The sequence below is a fragment of the Alligator mississippiensis genome, chromosome 5 (genome assembly GCF_030867095.1).
Source record: "Alligator mississippiensis isolate rAllMis1 chromosome 5, rAllMis1, whole genome shotgun sequence".
NCBI classification, from domain to species: Eukaryota; Metazoa; Chordata; order Crocodylia; family Alligatoridae; genus Alligator; species Alligator mississippiensis.
The window spans coordinates 43458764-43472582 of NC_081828.1; the positions used below are offsets into that span (position 1 = coordinate 43458764).

General features: G+C 47.0%; 1 protein-coding gene across 3 annotated transcripts in view; it reads left to right on the top strand.

Annotated features, from left to right (window-relative positions):
• The window catches only part of LOC102562600 (myomegalin), a 135693-nt gene that overhangs the window by 8271 nt on the left and 113603 nt on the right, over positions 1 to 13819 (top strand). For all 3 annotated transcript variants that reach the window (XM_059728264.1, XM_019486523.2, XM_059728265.1), the window contains exon 2: positions 12959 to 13167. In XM_059728264.1, coding sequence (XP_059584247.1) covers positions 12959 to 13167 — 209 coding nt within the window. The remainder of the gene's footprint in view (positions 1 to 12958; positions 13168 to 13819) is intronic.

Sequence of the window (13819 nt, forward strand, 5' to 3'; positions counted from 1 at the left end):
AGAGTTGGTCCTTACCAGTAGTTGCATGAGTGACTTGTTTAAGGATCCCTTGGGAGGCTCAGGAAGTGTTCTGCTGTCCCAATAACCGGCCCAGTCCCTTTCAGAGTTGCAGCTGCGTTTCAGTGGTAGGGGATTCTGTCCTTGGCTGAAGTTTGTGGACTGGTTTTTAAGGAGTGGAAAAGTATTTGGAATAGTTATTTTGGTAGACTTCCCTGTGTGGACACTGTTACTCCAGAGTAAATGGGTGTGTTTTTCCATTTTGGAATACTTTGTTCTGGGGTAGCTATTTCAGTAAATTCCTATATGAAGCAAGCTCTCAGTGAAAGGTGCTGTAGTCATGCAATACTTTGAAGTTTTAAAACAACTTCTGCCTTTTTACCATCACTCAGCCTTCCCCCTGGAATTCTTTTGAACTGAAGGAGTTTGTGGCCTTTTTACATTTTTTGCAAAATTGAGGCATTTCCCTCCCCTTAGAAAAATTCTCTCTCTCTGTGTCTCTCTGTCTCGCAGCTCACCCATCTTCCATGTTTGTGCTCTGCTTGTGGCTAGAGCTCAGTGAGGAGCAGTGGCTTAATAAAAGAAAACTACTTTGAAATAATATCCTTGCATTAGTGTGTAGCAAAATATGTACCTAAGCTCTCAGCATGGGAGGACAGGACTTCAAGTCTGAGCAGGTGGCTGGGCTGTGTAGGGCACTTCCTGAGGCTTATCCATCCACTCCAGAAGTGCACTGGTTCTGGTACTTCTTCATCTCTGTTCTTGGCACTGTGATTTGGAACACGTGCAAGGTGGGGACAGTAATGCCACTGCAAGAACTTTTTCCTTTACAGATTAATTGCACTGCAAGCTCCATCCAGAGCGTTGTGTTGACATAGTGTCTGGCATTGCTGCCAGCCTGTGACGTGTTCCCAGCCTGAGGGGGACCATGGACATAGGTGTGAAGATGAGAGGAAATGGTCAGGAGGTTGGATTGTTAGGAGCAAAGATGGAAGGAAGAGATGTGAGCAGAGATGTAGGGCTTTTGGTATTGACTTGTTGCAAGTGGTTTGAGTTCGATGGTAGTTAGAATTTGCTACGGTGCTTGCGTTCACAACCACCCTTGGACAGAGTGCATTTGAGGAGGGGCACATGGCAGTAAAATATGCTTTTCACTGAGACTCTCCGGAACTGGGGTTGGCCGCTCTAGTTACACACTGCTCCAGTTCCCTCACCACTTCGCCTCTTTGTGGAGATGGAGAACGAAGAAGTTGGGCAGCAGACACTGGTTAGAAGAAGGCTGACGGTGGGGATGGATCGGGCACAAGTTTGTTTTGTTGGTCTCTTGGCTATGTGTTGTATTTGACTTGGTGATGCCCTGACAGCGGCAGATGGAGAAAGATGTTCCATATCAATTGTTGTGCTAACTGACATGTGGCCAAAGTTGGGGCTGGGCATGACGGCCTAAAACATCCTGCTGCTACGCTGTCCTTGGAGAGATCCCCCGCCAGGTCCTTGTACAGTGTTGGAGCGGTGCATAGTGCTAAGGGTTGAGGAGGGAGGATTGAGAGCAGGGGTCTACACTCTGGTCTGTCAGCACATTGCACAGCTAGGACTGCTGTGGCAGCTAAAGGGAGCTATAGTGATGATAGCAACAGTGGGAAATATCTGAGCAGAGAAGCCTGGTGTAACCACAGCACTGAACAGACTCCTTCTACCTCTCAGGTGCTTTGTAGCTCTGCCAGCCAAGCTAGCTCCCTAGGTATGGTTTTGTGACTCCATTGGCTTGGATTTAGGCCCTCAGTTCCCTGTGGAAGCCTGCTGTCATCCATAGATTTGGCCAGGTGAAACAGACTGGGGCACAGGAGAGCAATTCTACCCATGTGCAAGGGGAGAAAGCCTGGCTCACTCAGGCTGTGGCCTCCCAACAGAAAAACACAGACAAATGCACCATATATGTGTGTCTACCTGAGGAGAGCTAGCACAATGTAAGGACCTAGCAGAGACGAGGCAAGGGTTGCTGTTGTCTTGATAGCGATAGTCAAGGTATCACTTGGCATTTACTTCCACTAGCTGCACTGAGATAAGCACTACCATTAGGACTGGACTTTCTCAAGGTAAACAAACACCCCTTTTGTGTCTGTGAAGGCATAGTCTCTATCTTAGCTACCTTGGCTCCTTAGAGCCAACAGAACTAGAAAGTGGTAAAAAATGAGTATTTCTATCCTACTCTAATGGAGTCAAGTTCCCTGATTTGTGTGCTTCGCTTCTTGTGGCTTTATAATATGTTATAATGATGCAGAACAGCGGTTCTCAACCAGGGAGCTGTGAGATCCTTTCAAGGGTGGTGCAGCATGCCATGCAAAGTTATCAATGTCAGGCGTGCAAACATGATTCACAAGATAAACCCAGAGATTTCAAATAGGAATCCATAGTGGTAAAAACATTCTGACTTGCTGCCGTCTTCCTGAGTTCTTTGCAACAGAAGAATTGCTCTAGTATTTTTCAGATTAAAAAATGAGTGAAAAGTCATGCTGCATTTTCCAAGGGGTGCCTTGAATCTAACGGGGGGTGCCTCGAGTCTAAAACGTTGACCACAGATGTAGAACAATCTTTTTGTAAGGGCTGGGTGTGGTTTTTCACCTTCCTCCAAAGCCTCAAGGATCGGCTGTGGCTGGAGATGCAGTGCCCAACAGGATGACCCACTGCTTTGTGGCAATATAGAGACTCCTCTTTCTAAGACACCCAGCTGATATGTCTTATTCACATGCTTAGGGTCAGAATTGCCAAACTCGGGGTCAGGAAGGTCAGACTGGCAGGAACCATGCTGCACTTTCCTCTGCAGCATAAGGTGTGTTTTGCTTGCTACCATCATTTGGGCTTGTCTCACCCAGTCCATTCCCTGCTGTTCTACTGATAGCACCTTGGTCTTCCTTGTTCTTTGCCTGTAGCATGGCTTTTTCTTCCTTAGGGAATATTTAGTCTAACCAAAGTCCTTGAGCTTGTTCTTGTAGTGCCAGGGCCCTTGCAGTACCTTTGTTTCCCCTCACCTATTTGTGACATTGAAGGATATTCTTGGTGTTTCTGGTTCTGTGCATTGTAGATGTGTAATGGGGTTTGAACTAGTGATTTTGGAGGACCTTTGGGTAAATGGTTGCCTGTGAGTGCAGGAGATAGGACTCAATGCCCTGGGAGACCTCTCCCAGTCCCGTGTCCCTATATCAGGTATTTTGGCAACATCTATGCCCTGTACAACAGGGTGCTTAGCATGACTGCCACCATGAGAGGAGGAGAGAGGGTTTTGGAAACAGCTCAGGCAGCAATCAGGGAAGACACCCAATCAGAAAGGGGCTAGGCCTGAGGTATATATAAGTCCAGGGCCTGAGGCAGGCTGTCTCATCCTAGTAACTGATAGGGAAGGAGCTCCTGAGCAGGCTGCTGGGAGAGTGACCCTGGCTCCCACCAAGTATATCTGAGAGTAGACAGCCTTAGGGCAGCTGGCAGCTCAGCTTTAGGGTCGGTGGAGCAACCAGCTTGTAGCCAGAGGGCTGGGGAAAATCTGATGGCTTGTGGAAGGGACTAAGGGAAGATAGGAAAGTCCCAGGTGGCCCAGGGAGAGAGGAGCCAGGGGACGCAGAGAGAACGGAGGGCCAGGTGTCCATAGGTCTCACTGGCCTAGGAGTGGGCCCAGGGCTCAGGAAGGGCTAAAAGTCAAAAAGGGCCACAGTTGGAGACTATTGGTATTGGAGAGCCCATGGGTCTCACCTGGCCTAGGAGCAAGGCCAGGGTCTAAGGAGAGGGACCGAAGGCCACAGCTGGAGACCGAGGGGGCCAGAGTGCCCATAGCCCAGAGAGGGACAGATGTAAGGATGAACAGAGTCAGGATCCTGTAGCCCACAGAGGCAGTTCTGATTCAATTGGTATGCATGACATCTGCAAGGCATGGCTGTTGGGGAGCCCATGAAATTAGCCCTTAAGGTGATGAACGGTGACACCGGCATGGTAGAGTGAGATCTCATGGGGAAGCCCTGGAGCAACCTTCCATTTTCCAAAATCATAACGTCAAAGCATCATAGAGTGTTTTATAAAATGGCCAAACTGTGGATGGGGAATAACATCTTTTTCCATGATTCCATTATGATGAGAATTGCCATCTCCCTGGGTGCATGTTTGCATGCATATATTTAATTGGTGAACAGTCTAATCAGAGAATTTCCTTTGTTGAATATGTGGGTTTGATAAGAGTCATGCTTGGATCAGAGCTCTTGCATGGTGCTTTCTTGCTGCAATCATGAGTGGCACAACTGGGGAAGATGCAGCTTGTGGAATCAGAAAAAATATATGCCTTAAACTTTGATTATTTTAGTTATAAGATGACATAACCGCTTTGTGGAGAATTGCTGGCTCTGTATAGTAGAAGAGATAAGAGAAAGTGTTTGTTCTTTGTAACTCCTCTGCAACTGCTTCGCTCACTGCGGCCTTGAAGGTAGCAAAAAAGTATGTACAAATCTGATTTCCAGGTGCAAGAAGGAGGTTTGTGAACTAACCTCGCCTCCCCCATTAGTTCCCATCCTGATTACAGCAAAGAAATAATGAAGTAATATTATAGCCGCTTTTCATGCTAATTTCACTATATGATCACGTGAGTTGTAAGCAACTGTTAAAAAGTATATAAGCCTCCTGATTTTGCTCTTGGGGGGGGGACCCCTTCCAAGTGCTTGGGAAATCCATGTCACTTTGGAATCCCCCCTACAGCTGTAGTTTCTTTTAAATAAAAGCTTCTGCTGACCTGACCCAAAAGTATGCTGCGTGTGTTTCCACAACAAGCTGGATGTGTGCATCTGACTCAGACTGGCAATGACATAAGGCACTGAAGGAGCTGGTGCCTTGTCAGAGCTCCCACCTCATTCATGGCACACCTGCAGAGCTGCAGGGATGCAGGGACACCCACAGGTGTGCAGGGCAGCCTCCCAAAGGATGGGCAGATGCATAGGTGTCAGTACCACTCGGAAGTGAGAGGATCTGGGTCATTCTAGGCCTGTGATTTCACTCATAGAATTCCCCTTTTTTCTGTATCTGCAATTTTTGTTCCTTCAAAACAAAGCAAGTTTAAATTACAGTAGAGAAACTGTATTTGGAGACAAGTGGAACTGTGACTATGAGCTAGGCATAGTCAGGAATTCTGTTTGTCCTTGGGTGTGTGGGTGAAGGCTCTTCTGTTGAGACCCTGCTTGAGAACAGGGATGGATGAGATGCAGCCAGCTAGGGCAGTCCCAGTGACCCAAATGTAATTATTAAAGCACTTCATTAAATGAAAAAGGGCTTGAAAAGTAAAATGGCGATTCCTGTGCCCTCGCTGCATAGTGTTCCAATGCTTTTCTTACCTGCGGACCTCTTATCCTCTTGCAAGCGTCCCGAAGCTTTTCATCTGATCAGAGTGCATCCCACCTTTGGAAAGTGGCCCTCCGTGATTCTTGAGTTGTGCCTGTATCTGTACTGGAGACTCAGCATGAGGCTTCCTGCAAAGGGCAAGGGGAGAAGGGGGGATATTTCACCCAAGTCAAGGAGCAAGACTAGTTCCTTCTTCTGACAGGGACTGCTCTGCCCTTCACTCTTGCACTGGCAGGTTTTGGAGGTTCAGAGCATTTGTAGGGAGAGCCTGGGGCTAGAATGGCTTTGTGTTCAGCTTCCTAAGATGAGTGTTTTCAAGCTAGAGTGGCAGAGAGCTGGCAGGTTTATGCAGAGTTGTCTCTTCCACCTTGTCTCCAGGTGTTTTTACAGGTCTCCAGATGTGATGGCTGCCATCTTGCCCCACCTACAAAGCACTGAAATGGGGGTCTCCAGAGTGAAGGGCATGAGTTGTTATAGCTTAAGGTAAAGAGCCAGGGCTGCGAGGTTTATATTCTCTGCAGATCAGAGCAGAAGGAAGCTGGTTAATGGAGTGCGCACAAGGGAGTTGCATGGGTTCCTCAGAGGAGGGATATGCAAGTCTAGCACCCCCACGGCAATCCCAACCCAGGGCCACACAGAGATACTGTGCCTTTGGAAAGGGGCCAAGAGCTTGGGGCAATATGAATGATTGTCATTGGTGTTGTCTTATGAATGAAGGAGGGTAAAAAATCAATGCCCTTTTAAATTAAAGAATATGACTTTTAAATGTAAATTCCATGTTTTTTTCTTTTTAAAATTAAACCCATTTAAGATTATATTTGGATTTGACAGCCTGTGGCAAGGCCTAAATTTAGTATAATCCAGTGTTCTGTAATCCATATTTTGTGGACCACTGGATTATACTAAATTTAGGCTTTAGCATAGCTTGTCAGTTTGGTCTGGATGGCAGCTGTCTTTGAAGACTTAAAACTGATGAGGTTTTAACAGGAAAAGTATGGTGTTGCCAAAAGTGTCTTACACACTCAATGTTGGTCTCTATAGCTCGGTAAATGTGGGGGACTACTGGTATAATCTATTGGAATAATTTAAATAAACAAAAAAACCCGAAGCATCCTTGTAAAGATATAAAGAAGTTAGATCCCCAAACTGGGGAAGGCACTGGATCACAGTTTGTTAAAGGGCAAAACCATCTTTCTGCAGCAGTAGCCTCTTGCTCTGGCAGAGAGAGAATATTTTCTTTGTTTCTGTTTGTTTGTCTAAGCCAGGGGTTGGCAACCTACAGCCTATGGCCTGGAGCCACCTCATGGAGCCTTTTGATTCAGCCCACGGACATGGGGCTTTGGCAACTTTGGGTGAAGTGGGGCTTTGACAGCAGTTGTTTTCCTGATGCTGGCGCAGAGAAAAGCAATGGTAGCAACTGCTTTTCTCTGCTTTTCTTGAAAGAGGAGGAAAGATGAATAATAGGTGAGAAAGCAGGAAAACTCGTTTTCCTTCTCCAATCTATGAACAAAAATCAAGTGAAAGAGGATGAGATTGACTAATTCTAAAATCAAGATGGACAAGGTGACCAGAAACAATCAGTTCAATTTCTTAACTACTGCTAATACTTTATTTGTTTAATAAAATGTCTCTAAATTCAGGACATGTTCTGATAACTGCCTTTTCTCTTGTGTGTCCAGCACATTTAAAGTATTCTTTAAAATTAATCAAACAGTGAAAATGCTGGTTTTGCATTTCAGTTGAATTCCGCTTTCAAATCAAAGAGTGCTTGACACAAATCACAGGTAAATGATTAATCGTAGTAAAAAGGAAAGGTATCATTCACCTTTTTCTAACATAATATAAATGCAGAAATTAGAAATATGAATAACCCTATGTTACACTATATCATTGCTTAAACAAATGTGTAAAGATGTAGTGCATCCCCCTGGTTAGCAAAAAGAAGAACCAAATATAGTGTAAATGCTACACTGTTGCAAATGAACATGTTCTAATAGTTCCCAAGCAGTAAAAATCAACATTTCTTTAGAAAAATAATTAATGTACACGTATAAAACAAGATTAAAATCGGATAGTTAAATCAGGATTCTCTCTTGCTGACAGAAGCCACTATTAAAATCAGTGCCCTGAATCACTTTGCTTTAAAGCAGTTTGTCCTCTGTTGCTAATGTTGGATCACTTTGCTTTAAAGCAGTCTGTCCTCTGTTGCTAATGTCATATTTGTTATTCAACACATGCACACCCCCCCACACCCACCTATTCGATATGCAATAAATGCTTAAATGCTTCTCACACACACACACACACACTCTCTCTCTCTCTCTCTCTCTCCCTCCCTCCCCCCCCCCCTCCATTCAATATGCAATAAATGCTTCCCACGTGTCATAAACCTACCTTTCCTCTACCCTCATTTTGCTTCTCCTTAGCTGGACGGCCCCAGGACCCCACTGGGCTCATCTGCTTGATATTTCACTTTGAATAGTAAAGCTATAGGAGCAGTGTCTCCTTTCCCTACTCCCAACTGAGTGATTCAGTGCCCACAGCTTCTCGTTTGAGCTTTCGTGCCTGTCTGTTAGGGAGAGGAACCCAGAAGTGGCATGGGGCTGTGGGGAAGGATGAGTGGCTTGGCAAAGCTGGAGTCCCTGGCGTTGGACTGTGCTTGCAAAGCCTTGATGCTACAGCGTTCAGTGCTTGGTAAACAGGCATACCACTGCATCTCCAGTTGCTCCATGAGCGGGTGGGTATGCAGGCTCTCAGTGCCTGGAGGCAGAGGTGCCACTTGGGATGCATCCTGGGGAAGTTTAGGTGGGTTAATGATTCCCAGAAAACTTAAGGCCAGAAATGATCTCAGCAACCAGCTCTGTGGAGGCTCTGTCCTTCCTTAAGCAATCTCCCTGCTCCTACAAGTATCCTTATACTGTAGTTATCTTCCTGGGGAGAAAGCTTGGCCTTCAGTATAGTGCAGCAGGCTCAGTCTCCCATAGCATCTCTTGTACACTCTTCCTCCATTCTTTTCATATCAATGTTTATCTTTTTCCTGGGTGTTGGAGCTGTGAAGTTCCCCTTTTTCCCTGATTCTCTAATGACCCCCATGTTTCTGCTCTTTGGCTTCCTAGAAATCCACACCCTTCCCCCCCAAATAAATTCCCTCCCTCTACCTCCCACCCCAAAAGTCACCATTTATCTGCAGGGAGGGGCTGGCCTGCCCCAGGCAGAAGTCCTGGGTGCCACTAGTACTGCTCTGCCCTTTCAGTCCTCCTAGAACCAATTGCCCTTCCACTGCCCACAAAATTACTCCCCACATCTCCTCCATCAGGCACCACACCCTACCCCAGGGACATAGAACTTGTGAGAAAATATCTCGGAAAGTCACACATATCCATTTCTACCAGAACATGAGGTTTTCATGGCCGTTGTTAACTTTTCCTCTAGTGCCTGTGGCTGTCCAGAGCTTTCACAGTTCAGGATCCCTATTGAATAAATGTTTTATGTGCAAGTGTTTGCATTTCATAATGAAGCATAGAACGAGGACTGCAGTTACTGCCAGGGGCATGGGCTTCACTTGCCGATATGTTCCCCCTCCATTTATCTTGCTTCTCCTTGAGTCAGTGCCAGATTGAATGTTGTTGCCTGGCTGCCATTTGACCATGGATCTGGAAGTGAGGAAGGTCCTGAGTTGTGTAAACTAGAGAGGCTGGCAGGGCTGCCATGTTGAATGCACCTAAGTGCAGTGCTGATTTGGTACAGGAAAGAGCAAGAGCTGGGTCCACTGTGCCCCACTGGGTCCCTTGGAAGCATCAGTTCCTTGGTAATCTTTGATTCCCCCCACACTCACTGCAACCACTTCCCTCCCCAGGGGAGATCTTAAATTTCCGCTGAGCAGCTCAGACAGTCTCACTCAAGTTGGATAGGAGGGAAGCTGAGCTGCTAATGGGGTTGAAAGCAATTCTAACCCGAGGCACCATGCTGAGCTTGCCCTTTGCCTTGCATGGCCTCTCCATCTTTATGCTTATTGACTGGAACAGCATACAACACACACACACACACACTCTTTCTTTCTCTCTCTCTCTCTCTCTCACACACACTTTATCTCATCATTCACCTAAGCCTGCACACATTGTCCTGGGGAAAGCAAAAGGTACCCCTCCTTTCCAAAACCCACCCCTGGTTGGATTCTGGCTCCCTGCCTCAAACTCCTGAAGCAGCAGAAGTGTGTGTGTGTTGTGGGGGAACCTCTTCCAAGTAATTTTTGGTAAATATTGACAAACCTGCCTTCCCCCTTTTCTCAAACTTAGCTCTCAAAACCAGCTGAGCCATTTTGTCAGCTAAAAATATGGATCCTAAGGAAGCAAACATAAATCCAACAGGTTACAGATCAGCAAGGTGTAAACAACCACAGGCAGAGGGCCCTTGTTAGATATGGAGTTCGACAGCCGTAGTCATAAATATCCCCATGCGTTTCTCCTCTTTAATGATGGACAATTTCCAGGAGCTACAGTGTTCTCCACCACCCCGGCACACTCTTCCTCTATTCTTTTCAGCAGTCGCTGAACTCATCCCTGTGGTTCAACCCTGGAGTTGCCTGAAGGCCCCCATCCTGCAGTGAGCACTGCGTGGGCTCAGGTGTTTGCCTACAGTGCCCAAATATTATCCTCTTATGTGACAGCCTTGGAGTTGGGTCCATTGGCTCCTGCCATAGGTGTGCTGCCTGGAACCTTGAATGCAGTGGGTCTCAACCTTTTTTGTACCAGGACCCATTTGTATACATTGATGTGCAATCCCTACCCAGTGCCCCTTACTCCCAACCTGCTACTTCCCACCCTTGGGCCCCAGCCCTCCAGTGTGGGGAAGGGGGTGTGGGGGAAACAGCCCCTTGCAGGCTGGAACTCTGCTGGCATGCAAGGGAAAAGTCACAGATTTTTTCTTTCAAGGGGAATCCATTTTTAAAATTTGTTTGCAACCCTTTCATATACTCTTGGGACCCACTTTTGGGTCGTGGTTCACAGGTTGAGAAACACTGCTTTGGTGGGTATGAGATGGCATCATTCTTTGGGGATACAGACTGCTTATGGCAGGGGCTAGAATTTCCAGGAGTGCAGTTAGCCCCAGAACGGGGCTGGACCTAGAAGAGAAGGCTGGGAAAGCTGCTGCCATTGAACCTAGCCAGAGCTCTGCAATGGGAATGAAAGCTGCTAGCTTAGCTGAGGAATTGCTCAGAAAAATCAGAAGTAAATGCAAAGAAATTGTTGCCAGGGGGAATAGAGCTTGGGCAGTCTGCAGCAAAAGGATCTGACTTTGGAACTGCTCTAATGGAGCTGTGACTCATGTATGACAGTGGCAGGGAATGGATTTAATGCCCTGAGGTCTCTGAGTACATGAGGAGGGCTCTTCATTAGGAACACACATTGGCTATTGATAGGGCCAGGGACGGACCCTGTAGCATAGTGGCTGTGACACTCGTCTGGGAGACTGAGGTTCAGGTCCCTGCTCCAGTGAGTATTCAGTTACTTACAGAAAGTAGAGGAGCTCCAGTAGGAGAAATCCTAAACCTCAGCTCTGCTGTGGATCAATGAGGGGTTGGGAGCTTCCGTACTACTGATCCTGTGTGAACAAGTCAAGGGAGGGGAGGTCTGTGTGTGGGAAGCTCCCTGAGCACAGGTGGGGACCATGGCTTTGTATCTAGCTCTCTCTGGGTCTGTGGCAGTGCTTGAGGTCCGAGAATGAGAGGATCATCCTGTCATGGGGACTGGTGCTATTCTTTTGTGCTGTATAATGACATCGCCCAAGGTGTACTTCTCTGCAGGGATTATTGCAGTGATAATGAGAAAGCGATGGTGCCCAGAGCCAGTCACATGACAGGTAAAGAGCTCTTTCTCAAGACTATCCCTGTTCAGCCACAGTCCTGCTGCATCCCTGGGGCCTTATGAATTCAGTCCTGCTCCTATAGCCCCAGTCTGCTAATGTAATGCCACTGAGTTCATCTGCATGGCTTGTTCTTTATAAACCCCAGTGCAACTTATTACTCATGCTTCCATTATCCTCCAGCTGCTTATTGATTTTTTCCCCCTTCCCCTGTTAATGTGTGCTGTCATGTGATCATACATTTGCGCAATTCCTTGTAATGGTAAGTCTGAAGACTGCAACTGGCAACCCAATATATGTCCTGCAAGTTGAGAGGAAGATAGGTCCAGGGGTTAGGATTTGGGACTTGTGAGAACTGAGTTCAATTCCTTGTTCTGCTATAGACCAACTGTGTGAGTTGAGAAGATTCACTCTGGGCCAGATTTAATAAGGGATTTAGGCACTTGTCCTGAACAGGGCATGGGAGAATTAGGCATCTCAGAGTAGGATCTAAAATAGTCAGCACGCAGTGCAGAGCATTACCCAAGTAATGCTTCTTAACAGTGCCTGGTAAGTACACCTTGTTGTAAGTGCTGTGGTATTAGCAGCCCAAACTGGTTAGTTCATGTATCCTGGAATTGATTATTAAGCCTTGGAAATGAGAGGAGCCAGTCAGTCTTGGGGCTGCACATGTCCCTGTGCTGGCAGTACTCATTACATGCATTGCCCTGTCATTGCTTTGTGATTAATAACCATTGTGTGCTTTGTTTGAATAAGTGCATACACGGGGAAGTGCACAGTCTATTTTCAGGCCTGAGGCAATGCAGTAGGGGCTAGGGTGGCGCAGGTGCTAAGGTGCTTTCAAGAGCCACTCTAATTAAAGCGCCTGCAGCGTCTCACGTATTCAGTGTCCTGTCCTTCAAAATGGCACTTTAACTAAAGCTCGTCACACAAGCTTTAGTTAAAGCTCCCCTGCTGCCATTTTGAAGCATGGGGACACTGAATACATGTGACACTGATTAACTGAGTTGGCTCTGACACATGCTAATTAGCACATGTTGGAGCAGGCATCGAGCATGTGCATAGGTGAAGAAGGAAGGCAGCGCACTTAAATAGAGTACCCTATAGAAAACCAGCTATGGTGGAACAGTTCAAGCTGCGTCAGGTATCACAACTAATAATCTAATAATCATGACCCAAATGCTAAGCCCAAGGAGCCTGCATCAAGCACATCTCAGGGCAACCAAACAACAATAGTATAGAGATGACACAGTCTCACTCAGGTGCTTTCCAAAACAAGCATGATATCCATTAAAGCAGCCTGGCATCTGTGTTTTCAAGGTATCACACAGAAAAGCTATATATGATGACACAGGCATGACGGCATGCTTTCACACATTTCATAATGTTTATTTAAAAGACTTCACCATAATATTCCATTATTCTCGCTAGAATTGGCATATAATTGCCCTTAAATATTTATAGGCACACGTGCAAAAATATGTCTAAGAGGTCCGCAAAAGATGACAGCGATCAATCAAAAATATGTGAATACCCACACTTACAATTCAAAGTGGTCTGCATCTCCATTTGAAACTTCCAAAGGGATCCCACCTTCGTTCAAAACTTTTTAGGGGTCTGCAAATGAAAAAAGGTGGAAAATCACTGTCATGCGGTGCTGGTATAAGAGTATATATGAAGCAGAGGCTCTGTTTTTCCTAATTGTGCTGCCTCCCTGCTTTCTCTCCAGCCTTTCTCGGAGATGCCCCAGAGCAGGGGCTGCTGGCCCCTTCTGAGGAAGACCCCCCAAGGCAGACGCCTATGCTGGAAGACTGTGAGATGTCTCGTTGCCCAGGGCAGGCTCAGACCCTGCCTGGCCTTGATCAGAGCCCTCTAATGCAGACTCACCTCCTCAGTGGCCCATTGGTCCAGACTCAAACCCTGCGTGACTTTGAAAAGGTAAGTCCCACCTGGCTACTCTCCTGCAGCCAGATCCTCAGTCCAGGCTCCCAGTGCAGCCAATGGGGACTTGAGCTGAGCGGGGGCTCAGTGCGTGGCCTTGCAACTCCCAGTGCAAATGGAATGGCTTCTGGAGAGGGTCTCCAGTGCTCTTTGCCTGCAGGCCCAGGTTATTTGTCTAAGGGGTCGGGTTATTATCCTGGGCTGTTTCAATTCTCCTTGTATGTCTGCCAATTCCTGTGACCTTCATCGGTTGCTGAAATAGCAGTGGTTGTAAGAGCCTCATGCATCCCTTCAAAGCCCTGTGCAACTTGCGTTTTAACTCAGGTGCCCTTTGGGCTTACATACAGCTTTCCAGCTAGCCCAGGTGCTTTAATGCATCTACTGGAAATGCAGTGCTCTTTGCTTTCAGCCATTGGCAATGTACAGGGGAGATTGGCTGTGCAACCCCCCTGGAAGCGCCAGCTATGAAACCGGAAGTGCCAGCAGCAGCACACTTCTGGTTTCGCCGCTGGTGGTTCCAGGCTCGGTGATTGGCTGCTGGCCCCCCCCCCCCATTGGCGATCAGCTTCAGGGGGACCCTCCCTGCCCCCGCCCTTGCCCCTGTCAGCGATCAGCCACACTGGGGGACTCCCCCTGTCAACGATCTGGT